General features: G+C 47.2%; 1 protein-coding gene across 1 annotated transcript in view; it reads right to left on the minus strand.

Annotated features, from left to right (window-relative positions):
• The window catches only part of SEZ6L (seizure related 6 homolog like), a 183206-nt gene that overhangs the window by 12925 nt on the left and 153152 nt on the right, over nucleotides 1–17129 (minus strand). The window contains 3 exon segments of the mRNA XM_088019413.1: nucleotides 4845–5036; nucleotides 7862–8056; nucleotides 13595–13791. Of these exon segments, the coding sequence (XP_087875539.1) occupies nucleotides 4845–5036; nucleotides 7862–8056; nucleotides 13595–13791 (584 nt within the window).

Consider the following 17129-nt stretch of genomic DNA (forward strand, 5'->3'; position numbering starts at 1 on the left):
GCCATGTGGGCTCTGCCCCAGTCAGGAGATCACCATGTCTCATTTGTGGTGTTCTGAGGGCAGGGTGGTGCAGAGCCAGGACCTCCTGGGAATCCCTAAGTGTTTCCCTGGGGAGCCACCCATAAAACCCTTGCTGAATTTGTAGGCTCGTCATTACTTTTGGTGGTGCGGTTTATATCTTTGGGATGGGAGCCTCAGGAGTCAGGTACCATCAAAGAAGGGAAGTCGAAACAATGACCGCATTTAGTACTGCCAACAACATCAGTGGTAGTAAGAGTAGCAAGTACTGTCATTTCTCAAACCTGCAAAAACCCATTGGATATAATCCTGGCAAGTGAGTTATGTATTCGGTTCTACAAAGAGATAAAGAGATCATTTCAACAAGCTGCTGCAAGTGCTGTGATCAATGTAACTGTAGGAGCCATGGGAGCTTACAGGAAGAGAAACATGACCTAGCCTGGGCAGTCAGGGTGGCCTTCCTGGAGGAGGAGATGCTGGAGATTCATTGTTATTTCCCTCATAGACTTGGCTCTCCTCCTCCCAACTCCAACAGACCCCGGGCTCCCTGAGAATGTGGATCATGTATGTTTAGACACTGCTGTATTTTTAGGGCCTTTGCACCACAGTTCCCAAACTGTGCACCGAGGTACCCTGGGGTGCCACCATGAACAGCACCCCTGTGAGATTTTTCAAAAATTTGAGGAGACAAAGGGACATCTCCCAGACCCATGTGAATGGTGCCCACTTTAGACAGAGCTACATTTCTTTTGATGATGCCCTGTCTTTGCAAAGCTGGGTTTTTTGCAGGGGTTACACTAAAAAGCAAGACCTCTGATAAAATCAGTGTGGAATGGAATGAAGGTGGCAGAGTCCAGTCTGACGCCAAAATCTGAGAAATTTGGTGGAGCCCAAGAGGCACCCACACCCCTGTAGCTGTGATTAATTTAAGAATGCATTAAAAATCACGGGGTACCTGGGGACTCAGTCAGTTAAGCGTCCGACTCTTGATTTCAGCTCAGGTCATGATCTCGGGGTCATGGGATTGAGCCCCACATTGGGCTCCCTGCTCAGTGTGGAGTTTGCTTGAGATTCTCTCCCTCTGCCCCTCCCCTTCCCCTGCTCTGTCTCTCTCTCTCAAATAAATAAAATCTTGAAAAAGCACAATCAAAATCAAATCTTATAATACGTGCATTACTTTTTCAACTGGCTACTAAGTTGTCAGGATATAGCTACTTATTAAGTTGGTTGGACCTAACTGCTTAACAAATGGCACTGTTAGGTATTTTGGTCTAGGATATTTACCAAAAAAATTTCTGAGACGCCAAGGGTACCGTGAATTGAGAAAGTCTGGACATGCCTGTGCCTGCATTTGGAGGCACTTTTTGAATAATCGCTTGAGTTGCTTCCAACTGCCCTGACTGGCAGGGAGTATCATTCCCTTTTCACAGCTGAGGGCTTTGAGGCCCAGAGAGGGCAAGCTACTTGCCCAAATTCACCCAGCAGAGCTGGGCAGGAGGTGTGTTTGGCTATGAATTCCAGACACTTCCTTGCTTCCATGCTTGACCTGTCAGTTCTTGAAGGAGTCAAAAAACATGCTTTGGAGTCCCAGCTGGACCAAACAATGGCCTTGAGTGGGTCACTGTGAAAAGAAGCTGTAGACATCCAGAGCTTTTACAACTGGCTCTGTCCACTTCATGAGCTTGTTGGTGGAAGATCTTTGTCCAGAGTAAAGCACCAGAGCTTTGCCCAGAAGCTGGGACTGCAGAGTGATAAGGTGGGAAAACACTGCTTTTGGGCTTAAGTCAGGCTTCAGCTGGAATCCTGGGTTCTCCCCTTCCCTGCTGTGTGACCTCAGGAAAGCCGCTTGCCCCCTCTGGGCCTCCTTTGCCTGCTTTCAAGTGAACACAGGTACCGCCCATACAGTTTCATGAGTGTTCAATGTACTAATGCTGGGGAAGGGTTTGGCACGGTGAAAGAGCGCATCCAGTGAGGCATTTCCCCCTGTTCAGCAGAGGAAACATTTTAAAGCTATAGCTGCCCAATAAACTCATCCTTAGAAACACCGTCAGAACCTGGATACAGCCTGCCTCTCCCTCTGCCCACCCCCCCCAACCCAGAATTGACCATCCTCTTGCCTCGCATCTCCTGCCAGCCCGTAATGAGACCTGGAAGTGCATGCCAGGTGCCTCTTTGGGCTTCTGGGAGGATCGTATGTCTCCTGACACCCAGCCTGGCTTGTGACTCATTAGTGCGGGTGTCAGGGAAGCTGTCACAACTGAGATTCCACGGTAAGGCGGCCCGGAAGGGAGGGTGGGAGGGAGGGAGGCAGGCTTGTGTCTCCAAAACCCAGAAGCCAGTGCAACCCAGAGGTTCTTCGGAGGCTGTGCCTCATTAGTGAAGCGGCGTTTCTTTCTTCCTTCCTTTCTTTCTTTTTCTTTTTTAAATGATACCTCCACCTCTCAGTACTTTTAAATAAGCTTTTATTTTTAGCTTCTCATCTTTGGGTCTCTGCAGCCTGACTGGCTCAAGCAGCTTCTGATCACCCTGGAGGAAATGGGAACAGAATGGGGGTTCTGGGCTGCCTTAGCGAAGTGCACCTGACCTGGGTGAGGGGGCGGGGCACTTCGAACAACGGACGTGCACTATCTCACAGCTCTGGAGGCTGGGGTTCCCAGGTCAAGGTGGGCCACATTCCCTCTGAAGTCTGGGGAGAAGGATCCATCCTTGCTTCCTCCCAGCTTCCAGTGGTAGCTGGCAATTCTTGGTGTTCCTAGACTTGCAGGCACAGAATGGTGTTCTCCCTGGGTCTCTGTGTTCAAATTTCCCTCTTCTTATGAGGACACCTGTCACTGGATTGGCACATGTCCTAATCCCGTAGGGCTTTACCTTAACTTGATTACATCTGCAAAGACGCCTCGTTCCAAAAGAGTTCCCAGTTACGGTACTGGGGTTAGGATTTCAGCATCTCCTTTCGGGAGACACAAGTCTCCCTATAATGCACAGTGGACTTGGCCCAAAGGTCTGGGGACTGGGAAGGGATGTGCTTGTGGGTGAGGGGTTAGGGCCATAGGCTGCAGTTCCGCCGGGACATCCCTGCCTGGGTTTGTCCCCAGTCACCCACGGCAAAATATATCGGGGCAAGGCTGGTGGGAGGGGCCGGGGGCTCCAAGACTGGAATCCCAGCTCTGCTCATGAAAAGGTGTTGTGACCTTAATCACATGTCCCTGTGAGTCTCAGCAGCCTTTAAACACACATGTGCACGCACACTTACATATGTATAGAGTGTATGCATACACATGCCTATACAGTCACACACATATATAATCTGTTTAGCAATGTGTTTTATTTGTTTACTTATTTATGGGGGAAAGATTTATTTATTTATTTGAGAAAGGGAGAGCATGAGTTGGGGGAAGGGCAGAGGGAGAGGGAGAGGGAGTAACAGGCCCCCCGTCGAGCAGGGAGCCCGATGCGGGGCTCGATCCCAGGACCCCGGGATCATGACCGGAGCCGAAGGCAGACGCTTAACCAACTGAGCCACCCAGGCGCCCCAGCAATGTGTTTTACACATTCAATAAACTGTAACTATTGTTATCTCTTATCACCTCTGAGCTTTAGTTTTCTTAGTATATTTGCATGCACACACACATACATACGCTTACATTCACAAATGCATATAATCGCTTAGCACGATGTCTTACACAATCAATAAATAACAACCATTATTATCTGTAAAAGAGAGCAGACGTGTCTTTTGTCTGAATGACCCATCAGCTATACCATATTTTACCTCTGAGACGTCCTTAGCTCTGAAATTCTAGGACCTGGACTAAAGAGGTAGATGGGGACCCATGGTGTGAGGTCCAAGATTCCTTGTTGCTTGTGAAACCAGAATAAGAAAGTCCCCCTTTGCCGTGCAGAAGCTTTTAATTTTGATGTAGCCCTACTGGTAGCTTCTGGAACGTGAGCTGGCTGAACCCTTAATGGAGCTGCTCACAACATGCTCGTATAAAATATGAGCGCAGCTGATGGTTTCTCAAGTCCAAACATTGTGTGAGGCTTTGTTCCTTCTGCGTCACCTCCTGTTTCCTCTGAACAATGGTTCTGATCCCTGGTTGCACATCAGAACCCGGGGTGGGGGGAGGGGGCTTTGAAAAACCTCACTGCTCGTGCTAAGCCCCAGACCAGGAGAATCAGAATCTCCAGCGAGTTTGAAAACTTCCCGAGTGATTCCATGCACAGTCAGGCTGAGCCCCCCTGGACCACCGCTCTCTACCCTCTCTCCTTGGCAAGAATGTAATTCCTCCCTTGTCAGAGTGACTTCGGAAGCCTTTTTTTTTTTTTTTGATTCTTTATGATTAAGAAACCCCCAAAGTCTTTTCTTAACCAAACATCTGCCTTAATGGCTTCACGTAGATAAGACCAAAGAAGAGTTTAAATCCACCAATTTCCTGTCCTGTGGATGGCTTGATTTTCGGCAGAGTCAAGCAGCTCTGGGTTTGACCTTGGCCTCCACTATTAATGGGCTGTGTGACCCGGGGTGATGATTTCACTACTCTGAACTTAGTATCCTCTTCTTGCAAACGAGACAACAGTGCCTTGCTCACAAGGCCACTGGAGGCAGAAGGGAGGGACATTCAGTAAAGGACTTAGCCCAGGGCCCAATAAATGTACCGTAAATGTTATAGTATGCATGCCTCCAATCTGCCAGCTATGGTCAGGGGATAGTTAATAACAGCAAGCGCTCTCGAAGGGTGGAATGCCTCCTCCTAGCAGCCCAGCCCTCCACCACGAATAGGAAGAAGCGAACCCCTGTCTGCATCAAGTCAGCAGCTAGGACTCACAAACACAGTGGGGTAGGCGCGACGTCCAGATGGGCGTGCCAGTCTCTCGGCTGTAGCAGGTTAGAAGAGAGCTCCCCTCCAGCACAAAGCCAGGGTTGCACGTGTATTGGATGGTGGTGCCCACCAGCAGCACGGGATCCGAAATTAAGCGGGTCGAGTGGTCCACTTCCCCGGGGTCGGTGCAGTACATAACTACGGATGAAATCAGACCAAGAGGGCGTTTAGGACGCTCGATGATCACAGGGTTTGCTGAGAACTAACAGGATGATCTGGAAAGTTTCCTAACTTGGTTCTTTTCCTGTTTGGAAGATAATGCCTTTGAGCTCATCAAAGGTGGTTGGAAAAGAAACCAGGATGAAAGAGACTTGAATTTAATTCCATTTATAGGCAGTAGCCCAAAGAAATGTTTGCATCTGGACCTACATACGAGGCTGTACATTGCACCGTTATTTGTAATGGTAAAAAAGAAAAAACAAAATGAAACAAACAAACAAAAAAAACAATGCAGATCCTTTAACAGGGGAAGAGTTAAATATGGAACAGCTGTTCCATGAAATCCTGAGCAATCACCAAAGAGAGCAAAGTGAGGGGGGCCTTCGCTGCTTTCTCTGTGGTGCCTGAATCTAGTAAAACAAGCATCCGTTACTTTTCAATTAAAAAATCAATATACACAAAGGGAAAACAATAAGCCAACTAAAAAAAAAAGAATGAAGTACACAACATGTGTGATATGAAAAGGTATCTGGATTACTGAGTTGAGAAAAGAGCAGTGGTAAAATATCCTTATCTGTATGTTTCTGTACGAGTGTCTCTGTGTGTCTCCACACGCACAGTAAGCACATACCTACGTCTATGTGCGTATGTATAACACACAATGCAACTGGAACAACGCAGAATAAACTTCTAAGAGCAGCCTCATTTCTGGAGAGGAAGATCATGAGGGATTTTCGCTCTGTACTTCCTAATTTTACTACTGCTTGAGTTCTGTAAGTAAACACCTGCTACTTGCATAATGGGAAGATATATTTATGTACATCTTTTGATGTCAAGAGTGTAGTTGAATCAATGAATGAATGAATGAAAGGCATTGACGACCCCCAGGGATTTCTGGGGGGGAACCCCACTGTTCTCAGGATGTTCTGCTGTTCTCATTTCACTAGAAGAGAAGCCACTGAGGCAGGTTGGTGAGTCTCTGTCTTAGATGCAGAGCGACAGGCAACCAGCATGGGAACATAAATGCTGATATCCAGAAGGGGCCCAATGCAAATTCATTTGCTCTAATTTGGGTCTTTTCTTGGCAAAAAGTGAGGCAGTTGAAGAGTTTCCCAGAGACAGCTAGTTTATGTCCCCTCCAAGCCTTTAGAACCCATTAACACAATGGGTCATTATTATTTAAAGCATTTTAAAAATCATCATCATCATTATTATTTTATTTTTTTATTTTTTTAAGTAGGCGCCACGCCCAGCATGGATCCCAATGCGGAGCTTGAATTCAGGGCCCTGAGATCAAGACCTGCACTCAGATCAAGAGTTGGATGCCTAACTGACTGAGCCACCCAGGTGCCGCTAAAAAATCATTATTATTAAAAATTTTTTTAAAATCATCGTTATTCAAAAGATTTAAAAATCATTCTCAAAAAATTTAAAAATTGTTCATATTTTAAAAATTTCAAAATTTCATAATTTGAAATATTTAAAAATCATTATTATTCAAAAATTTAAAAAATCATTATTAAGGCATGTATATTTAAAACATTTTATAAAGTAATGATGGGGCTCCTGGGTGGCTCAGTTGGTTGAGCGTCTGACTTTTGGTTTTGACTCAGGTCATGATCTCAGGCTCATGGGATCAAGCCCCGCATTGGGCTCCATGCTCAGTGAAGAGTCTGTGCTTAGTCTGCTTGTCACTCTCCCTCTGCTCCTCCTGCTCGCACTCTCTCTATATCTCTCTAAGATAAGTAAATATGATCTTTGGGGGGAAAAACGTAATGATGACGTAGATCATGTTAACGTATCTGCAATGGGTCTCACCATCCATGGCGCTTCTCATTGTTGGTTTTTTTATTTTTCATCATGATACACACATACACACACCCACCCACACACGTGCACACACACATACACTACCCACATACTGTTGTGGAACAAGCAGATGTTTATGTAGCCAATTTTGAGGATTTTTAGCAAGCTTTTTCATGTTTCCCCCAATTATCATTTTCTTTGCCTTTGGAATATTTGTGACAGGGACTGCATATAACCCCCAGCCCCCTTCCCCAATACCCTCTTTCTCTGCTGACACTTAATATTTCTTATCGTGCAACTGGTCACTCAAGGCAGGCCGAGCAGGCCTACCAAAGTATCCCCAAGGATTCCCAGCAAGATGGCTGCAGAATGGAGGCTTGCGTGAGAGGAGGTAGAAAGCAAATGGTTAGCGGGAAGAGGCCAGCCTCAAACTTAGCTCCTCCCCCACCCCACTAAGATTCAGTGTAAAAGCCAGAGAAGCACCCCCTTTTCTCCCACTTTTCAAGACACCAGGTGCAGCTATCATCAGCCATGCCTGGCCCACACTCCTGAGGGCAGCAAGCAGAAGGCGCCAGGAGGCTGGGATGGGTGCTCTCTGGATGAAGCCAGCTACCTGTGACAGGGATTTTGAACCCGGGCTCCAAGGTCAAACTTAGATTGGTCTTGTGTGGCTACTATAGGTATTTTAGTGACGAATTTGAGTGATGTTTTCTATGAAGGTTTCACCGCAGTCTACACCACTCCCTATTGTCTCTCCCTCAACCTATTTCCCTCATTCACATTATCTGCCAGGCTTCTGGAGGCCCCTGAATCTAACATCCCTGCCCTAGAGCTCCAAGAGGACATTTGTGAGCTGCGCCGGCGAGCTGGTGGAGTAGGAGGGAGGCCAGATCCTACAGGAAGTGACTTCACTGCATCTACTTGAAAAATACTCATTGGGAGGGATTTACCCCCCCCACCACTGACCTAGAGGAAGAAAACAAGATGACTCTTACTTTTCTCACAAAACGGGGGGTCGCTGCTCCAGCTGAGGTCCCACTGGCAGGTAAGGGTGTCACTCCCCACTATGTCATAGCCCGGGTCACACTGGTACGTGATTCTGGCTCCTCTCACAAGCTCCGTATGAGAGGTGGTTTTCCAGCCGTTCTGGATCTCCGGCAGGTCTGAGCAGGAATCATTCCTTGATACCTCTTTAAAACAAAAACATCGTCCTTAGATGAGGAGGTGGGTTTTTCTGTGTGGGGTTCCCTTTACGAATGTCAGAGGAAAGAGCAAACAGAAGAAGAAGTCTCCAGAAATAAGTGACACACTTCGAAATCCCTTAAACCACAAGAACTCTGCTATAGTGAGATTTTATGGTAAGCTCTTCCTTACCAAGCATTCTTTTGGTTTGACCAAGTCAGTTTAGGATTTAGAGGGAGACAGAATCCTAGCCCTGCCACTTATTCGCAATGTGATTTGGGGGGCAACCCCTTCTCCCTGTGTCTCAGGTCCTCACCTTTCAGGAGGCCCACCCCACCCTGTTATTCTCACCTCCTGGAATTCACATTCTTGTGTACTCCCTGCAAAGCCCAGCAAGGCTGATATGCACAATCAGCAGGCTATTGCAGAAGTGTTGATGTGTGGCTCCCGAGGCGAGGTCATAAGGGACATTGAGAAGCTCTTCCCTTGCTCTTTGGAGAGAGCAAGTGCCACCCGTGAGGATGCTCAGGAAGCCATCTGGAGCGATCCATGTGGAGAGAATCTAAGGCCTCTTGCCAACGACTGGTGTTGACTTGCTAACCATACTAGCAAGCCATTTTGGAAATGGAGCCTCCAGCCCCAGTGAAGCCCTCAAATGAATACAACCCTGGCTGACATCGTGACTACAGACTGATCATGAGAAATCCCCAGTCAGAACCATCCGGCATGAACTCCTGAATTCCGGACCCACAGAAAGTGTGTGATCATAAATATGCATTGCAGTGTGCCTGGGTGGCTCAGTTGGTTAAGTGTCTGTCTTTGGCTCAAGTCATGATCTCTAGGTCCTGGGATTGAGCCCCGCATCGGGCTCCCGGCTCATTGGGGAGTCTGCTTTTCCCTCTCCCTCTGCCCCTCCCCCCAACTCATGCTCTCTCTCTCTCTCTCTCAAATAAATAAAAACATCTTTAGAAAAATGTGCATTGCTAATTTGGGGGGGCATATTTTGTTATACAGCAATAGTAGCTAACACACAGCCTCATCCTAAGAATGTCTGTAGATTCATGGGTTTGATGGATTCTTAATATATGTTTTTGTAATACAGATTAAGATAAACACTCAACTGTTGAAATAAAAATAATTATTGGTGCATTCTTTAAATTATGTTGCATATCATCAGCGAACATTAACCACACTCCAAAATAAGCTACACACAGCTCATTATCACAGATAGGAATAATCCTGTCTTCCTTCTGCAAATCCTCATTACTGAGGTAGCAATGCAAAGCCCACTATTACTGTTCTCGCTTCCAAGTGCCCACTGCACAGATTTTAGAGGAGAGCTAATTATGCAGTATAATTAATCTGCAGTTCTTATGTGCTTCTGGGGAAAGCAAAGCACCTTCCCTGTCTGCAAGAAATTCATTCTGAAAAACAAGCGATGGCTTTTCCTGGGATTTCATCATGATTTTATTTGGGGAATGGAAATCTCAGGGGTGTCTGCAAGAAGAAGGGGAGAGGGAGATGGCTTCTGGAATTGCTTCATGGGGAACAGGAGCCTCTATTTTTAGGCCTCTGAAAAATCAGCCAAGCCCTGGATTTAGGACACAACTAAAAATGCTTAAACTGTGGTTGAAACAGGGGTAGATAATGGGTATGTGGTCTGCCTTGTGCCAAATGCTTCGAGACTGAGAAAGGTTTGCTTGTCTGACTCTTCAGTCTGAGCCAGCATGGTGACATGCTCCCGTGGGACCCCCCCGCCTTTGTGGTGTTCATCACATTCGTGATTATCAAGTCGGGGACACTGTCACTCAGATCTTGGCCTCACTGTTTACTAATTCAGTGGCCTTGCCTAAGTCAGTTAGCTTTCCTGTTCTTCAGCTCCTAGGCTCTACTCCCAGAGACTCTGATCCAGAAATCTGTATGTTTAGCCAGCACCCTGGAGGCAGGTTCTGGCATCATCATCCTTGTGGGCCCTGAACTTTGTGAAGAATGAGAAAACTGGCTTAGGAGTTGGAGGACTTCCCTTCTGGTCATTGTTTTAGAAGCTGTGTGACTCCAGTCATGTTGATAAACATCTCTGGACATCATTGTCCTCAATCGTAGAGTTGAGACAAGAGTCATGACCCTGTCTATCGCTGAGGGCAATGTGAAAACTAATTAATGTGCAGTATATGACACTTAGATGAGTTTTATATGAATTCATTCATTTGTTTGATTAACATTTTGTGAGCACTTACTATATGCCAGGCACTGGAATATGGGGCTCTGAAGTCATGTTCCCAGTCTCATAGTCAAGATCAGCATCATGGTCCAACTTTTAGGTAAAAGAGATACCTAAATGCACTGAGTCCATGCCACCATTTGCCAGTCTCATGGTCAAGATCAGCATCCTGGTCTAACTCCTGGGCAAAAGAAATACTCAAATGCACTGAGTACATGCCACCATTTACTGGTCTTATGCTCATGGCAGACCTCATCCTAGGAACTACTGTCATTTGAGTGGAGTTGACCTACAATAAGGAGCTTACTTATTATCCTAGCATTAGAGGAATAGGCACACAAGTGACCAATATCTCTTTGAAAAACACTGCTTGGGCGCCTGGGTGGCTCAGATGGTTAAGCGTCTGCCTTCGGCTCAGGTCATGATCCCAGGGTCCTGGGATTGAGTCCCGCATCGGGCTCCCTGCTCAACGGGAAGTCTGTTTCTCCCTCTGCCTCTCTCTCTCTCTGTCTCTCATGAATAAATAAATAAAAAAAAATCTTAAAAAAAAAAAAAAGAAAAACCCTGCTTGCTCATCTCTGCTTTTTTATTCCCTTACCTCCATTCCCTTGGCCACAGACACTGACAAAGCACAAGGAACAATGAGGAAAATGGTTCTTTGCTTCTGTCTGGGTAAAGCAGAATTATGGGAGGTCAGAACCAGAGTGTTCCTATGGAAGGTTCTACCAGTAGTCCTAGCAGATTAGCCTTGGCCACATTGCAGAGCTGGGTGTTGGCCTTGAGATAATTTTAGGAGCTTCAGAAATCTCCAGATGACCACAAAACCCCATGACCTTTCCATGTGATCTCTCTGCTCAATGAGAATTGCATCTGTGTCTGGTTAAATCCCTGGGTCCTGGTGCCTCGTGCAGGGCCTGGCACGTGTGAAGAGACTCTTGCGGACCAAAATCTCTAGAAAATGGAGATATGCATTTGAAGATGAAAGAAAATAATCTATGGAAGAGTTCCTGCCAATTTCAAATTGTCACACAAGTCTAAAGTTTCAGCTTCAATAAAGAGGAGCACCTCCTCTTTAAGATGGCGCCAAACTGAATGTTGGCCAGACTTCTGGGTTAACCTTAAGCAGCCTTGGATAGGGTCAGATTTCTGTCACTGAGCTGAAATGGGGTTTCAGAGTGTTATTACTGCTGAATGGGGTTTTGGAAGATTGACTTAGACACCAGAGGAGACAAATGAGCAAAACTATGACATCATCTTCCGACTAGGAGGCGGGGGGCAGGGGAACGAAGAGAAGAGAAGTCTAAGGAGAGAGACTGAAGCCAAGTCACCAGAAACTCTCCCTCCAAAGGCAGCTGACTCTGGACGGCATATCGCCTGGGCAGCCAGCACAAGCCGTCCCCCTGTGCCCAGGGCCCTGCCCAGTAAAGAGAGGGGAACCCACAGAAAGTAGCAGCAATAACACTCTGAAAACACTTAACAGCACAATCAAGGGGAAAAAGGTCCCCAAGAAACATAAAAAAGATCAACACTCGTGTGTGTCCCTCTGATAGATGTACACAGAGTGGGCAGGGATGAGAAACATCTACCAGCTGGAAACACACACACAAAAAGGCAAAGGACTTATTTTCACATGCATATGGCTCTTTGAGACAGCCAAAGGTCAGGGAAGGGGCTTCTATTTTAGAGGCAAGAGGTGGGACACAGAGAATACTTTATATTAGAGATGGATGGGCAAGTCCCCAAGCCAGGGGGAAGAAGGAATCACAGACACGGAATTTGGCTCAAGCCAGACGATCTTTGAAGGTGGGTGTGGTAGTGGGGGGACTTGGTAGAATGAAACCCCCTTTTTTCCCCCTTTTCCCGTCCTGAAAATCAAGATGTCTGCCTCGTTCCTGGGTGACCCAAGCAAGTTCTCTGATTGCTGGCTGAATCTTGCCCATTGAAATCCTCAGGGTGCAACCACCCACCATCTTGGGTGCCAAAAGAGGTGAGGTCTTAAGTACCCCCTTGTGTCTCCCAAGTTCTCTGCTGTTGCCAAGAAAATCAGGGGTAGAGAAACACTAAGAGCCAGGGGAGCCAGGAAGCCCGGGTGTGAGCCTCAGGGTCTGCCCCCGACGAGCAAGTCCTTTATCCTTGGTGGCCCAGGGCTCCTTCTGCTGTGACATGATAGGGTTGGAGCAGAAGCTTTGTCAGTTCAAATCCTTTTCGGGGCTGGGATTAGTAGGACTTCACAGCGGTCCCCGGGCTGCTGGTGGCAGAAGCAGTCGGGTGGGGGTGGGGGCGAGGGTGGGGACAGAAGGAGTTCCGTTTGGGCCATGTTTAATCTGAGATGCTGGTTAGACATGCAAGAGGGTAGTTAGCAGGGATTTGGGTAGATAGTCCATGGGAGAGGTCAAGGTTGGAGGTACAAATTAGGGGCCAGTAGAACACAGAGAGGCATTGTATAGAACCTCGGGACTGGAGGACAGTGTATGGGGGGAGAGTCGAGACAGACAGAGGACAGGGCTCAGGGTGGAGCCTGGGATTCTCCAGTGTTCCGAGGAGGGTGACGGAGCCAGCAATGAAGAAGGGGGAGTCACAGGTGGGGAATGAGGAGGGAAGGCTGCGGATGGAAGAAATGGTAAGAAGAAGGTGGATGGCCAAGTGTGAACTTGGCTTGAACTTCATAGCAGTTGTTTTGGGTTTTGTTTCTGTTTTAATGTGAAGGCGAGAGAAATGGTTTGGAAGCCACATCGAAGAGCAAAGAAGACACCGCTTGCTTCTCTGGGTCCTACAGTACAGGAGGTGGGAGAGAATGTGTGGTCTCCATTGGATGGGGCTACAGGGGAAGAAGAGCCCTTAGGCAGAGCCCACCTTCAGTTCAGGCAAGATGGTGGTGATGCTGTTTTGAGAAGTTGCAAATGCAGGAGAGTGTGCTGATGATGGAGTCCCAGTTGACTACAAGGGAAACACTGCGGATCTGAAAGTCACGAGGCATCATATACTAAGTCCTGGTATCGACCCTTTGGAGCAGCTATCAGTTTTTCCATTTCACAGATGACAAAAAGGAGGCTCAGAGAGGTTAATTGACTTGCCCAAGATCACACAGCCATTGATAGCAGTATTAAAACTCAAACCCTGGTGCTTCCGACCAGAGAGCCCAAATGTTTAAAAACTACACATATTTATTGTGCCAATAAATTAGAAGACTGTGCCAATATATTAAAAGACCCGTATAGCACAGAACCCTCCAAAAGACATATCTAGAAGGAACCATCTAAACACACACACACACACACACACACACACACACACACACACACACGGGACTGGAGGAGACACTTACCTACGTAGTTCATGATAAATCCCTGGCCTTTCCCAAAGATGAGGCCAGCAGGGTCCGAGTGGAACTGGATGGTTAAGTCCGGCGTGGACGAGTACAGCTTCTGGGGACCACTGTTCCCAAGGTACTGCCCCAAGATGTGAGGCATGACCTCATCGCCATCATAGATAGTCAGGATGTCGCTGTTGCTCAGGTTCAGGCTGGCGGGCGGGGCAGACAGAAGAGGAGGGGTCTTGTGAAACACAGTTATGGGCATTCAACAAGCCTTTGATTTATTTTTTCAGGCAACACACAGGTTTGTGAGGTATACTTGGTGGCAGGCTCCAGGCTAGGAACCGGGGTTGAGGTAGGCAGAGACCACAGATATGAGCAGGACACGCTGATCCTGCCCACGAGCGTGCACGGCACTGGGTTTGGGGAGGGACTGGGCTTTTGAAGACTCACGCAGGAGATGGTCTTCCCTACAAGGAGCTCATTGCACGGTTGAATGCTGAATTGTAAGTAGAACTGCCTTCAATGCCAGTGAAGCTGAGTGCTGGGCCCTGGGCTACCCGCTGGGGGTGTGGCATAGGTCTTCCATTCTTCTCGGATGCAGAACAAGCTGACTGCATTCTAATTAGAACCTGCATCTTCATGTCAGGTGAAATAAGCCTTCCAATCATTATGTGGCAAAGTCCTCAAAATCAAACCCGGGTATCTATGATGTTTAGGAGATGGGGCGGAGGGCGGGACGGAGGCATCTTATTCCTGAAATATGCTCAAACCTGTTATCAATATTCGTAACATGAAAGGACGACCCATTACCAAAGGCTGGAATGCAGGAAAGCACCTTGACACTAAATATCAGGGCTGCAATGGACAGTTAATAATCCGGAGAGCACTTCCGTGTGCTGCAGACACATGTGTCATGTGAGGTGTGCTAGATGAAAATTGACCTCTGATTGAAAGAACGAAAGATAAGTCAGCATTGGCTGCCAACAGATATTAACTCATGCCTTTTTTTCCTTCCATTCTCCTTCCCTCTCTCTTATGTCTTTCACCTTTTCTTGTGTCCTTCTCCCTAATATTTTTGAACACCTCCTATCTACCAAGCTTGTGTCAGGGGACACAAGAATCTCAGAGCAGTGGTAGATTTAGACTAGGAAACCAGGGATTGCGGTAGCAATTACGATCCAGGCGAGTGCAGAGGGAGGAGACTGGGGGGCATCCTGGAGGCCCTCCTGGAGGAGGTGATGCCTGCTTTGGATTCTCAGGAAAGATTAGAGGGCTAGAAGGTTGATAAGCAGGGGGTGGTGAGATGGGAAAGCACAGGCAGAAGGAGATAGGGATGGAGATCTTGGCTCTTAAAGGAACTTGCCCAGTGGTCAGTGATCCTCGGCTGTGGGTATAGACATGGAAGCCTGGAGGGCTGTAGGAGCCAGACCCTGAAGGGCTTAAAGAGCCAAGTTTATGTGTTTGGATGTCATCTTGCTTGGGATGGGAGCAGACAGACACTGTCTGAGGAGAGGCATTCCAGGAACTGGCCTTAAGCGAAGTTCCTAGAACTGATGCAGAGTGCTGATAGTCCTCCCTCCTGACAGCATCATCCAGTACCTCAGGACGGTGTTCTCCTTCCCCAGTCTGGGAGGGCAGAGGAGGGGTGGAAACCACCCAAGCCCGTGCTTCCTTCTGGTAGTAAGAACAAAGCAACAGAAACACAAGGAACATTGTGGAAGGGTGGCTCCCAGAGGGCAGGGGATGTATTGTATTCACAGTGATGTCCTCCGCAGCACCTCTCATATTCCTCATGTAAAGTTGTCCCAAGGGCCGGCTTAGGGAGATTCCAACAGCCCCCATGGCCACCATCAGCTTCCCTTGCACCACCCCCAAAACACCCTCTCCTAACAAAAGCTATCCGTTGGTTTTGCATGTGTGGCTTCAAGACCGAGCCCCTAGAGTCATACCCTCTGCCAGTTTCCGCGAAGGCTACAGCCTCTAAACCCTATTGTATTGAAATTCTGGAGTTGCCACCTTCTCTTGCACACCTTAGGTGCTCGATAAGTGCTAAGGTATGAAAGAGCCTGCCAGAGAGTCTATTTGACAGCAGAAACCATGCAGTTGAGGTCAGCTCTTGACCTGTGATAGGGAAGAGCCTCTTAACTCTAAGACCATGAAAACATCAATTGTTCGCGAAAGCACTGGATTAGGCTGGTGTGAAACATGGTAGATTGCCAATATCTATTTCTTAAGCTGACTTCACAGCTGATCTGCTGGTAATAGTGAGTTCCAGAGAGTCTGCAACTTGGTTTTACCCTATCAGTCATTTCAATGATCTAAATGCAGCACAAGCATCTTCAAGGGGGCAAATAGCTTTCATTTGAAAATCCTAGCATGGCTCTTTGTAAAGTAGGAAGTAGCAGAGTGCGCTGCCTTGGAAATCAGCAAGCTCTGGTTTGATTCTTGGCTCTGATACTTGCATGGAGGGTACCAGTTTTTTTTGTTTTTTTTTGTTTTTTTGAAGTTCCTTGTCTGTGAATTTCCAGTCTATGTCATGGGCTTTCGGAGTGAGGTAAGGCATCCTGAAAATCTGGGACCAAACGCAAGATGCACTGACAGCATCTGAGCAAGTCTGGTCAAGTCATTCGAATGTTATGTCGTGTCACTGTGTTGTTATGAACATCACCACCACCACCACCGCCATCATCATCATCCTTACCATCATCATGGTTGCCATGATCACGCTCTCTTTAGAACGCTGTTTACACCAAATGACATCAGATGACTTCCATCAGTAGTTCTCAATTAGGGGTGGTTTTTTTTCCCCAGGAGACAGTTAGTCATGTCTAGAGACATGGTTGTCCCAACTAGGGGGGTGCCACTGGGGACGCGATGACAGGGATACTGTTAAACATCCTACACTGTGCAAGATAGCCTCCCGCTACAAAGAATTATCTGGTTGAAAACGTCAATTGCACTAAGGTTGAGAAACACTAGCTTATGTGAATGCCTTTTGTAAACCGTGTGTAACAGACTATTCATTGTAACTTCTATTGTCCTGGGATTTCTGCAGAGGTCCCCTAAGCTAAGAATAAGCAAATAGCATTAGAAAAAGCATTCTTACTTTTTTAAAGGGCTATCTGGTCAGGTTTTCTCGTGAGAAGGAAGCAGCCCACCCAGCCCTTTCCCAACGCAGAATTCCCAGCCCGAGGAGCCCTGTGGAGGGTGTGGGAAGTTTGAAAATGAATGAGGTTCAGGACTCTGTGATTAGTAGACAAAGCCACACTTGTTAGGACCAGAAAACCTATAAAAATGAAGCTTCCACCTGAGAAGTAAAAAAAAAAAAAAAAAAAAAAAAGTAGACCATGAATGAAGGAGCAGTGAAAAAATGAGGTTATTCTCTGCCGAATCCTTCTGGATCCACCTTTTTGGTAGATGGGTTCCACCAATATATGCAAATGCTGGTAAGTGATCCCCTGCTCGTCTCTAAAGATAAGCCTGCATTTAGCCCGTCCGTCCAGCGTATTTGATACACCAGGGACATCCAGGGTCCCTGCCGCTG

The sequence above is a fragment of the Eumetopias jubatus genome, unplaced genomic scaffold (genome assembly GCF_037043125.1).
Source record: "Eumetopias jubatus isolate StellerSeaLion01/CBP00866 unplaced genomic scaffold, mEumJub1_p1.0 scaffold_16, whole genome shotgun sequence".
In the NCBI taxonomy this organism is placed as follows: domain Eukaryota; kingdom Metazoa; phylum Chordata; class Mammalia; order Carnivora; family Otariidae; genus Eumetopias; species Eumetopias jubatus.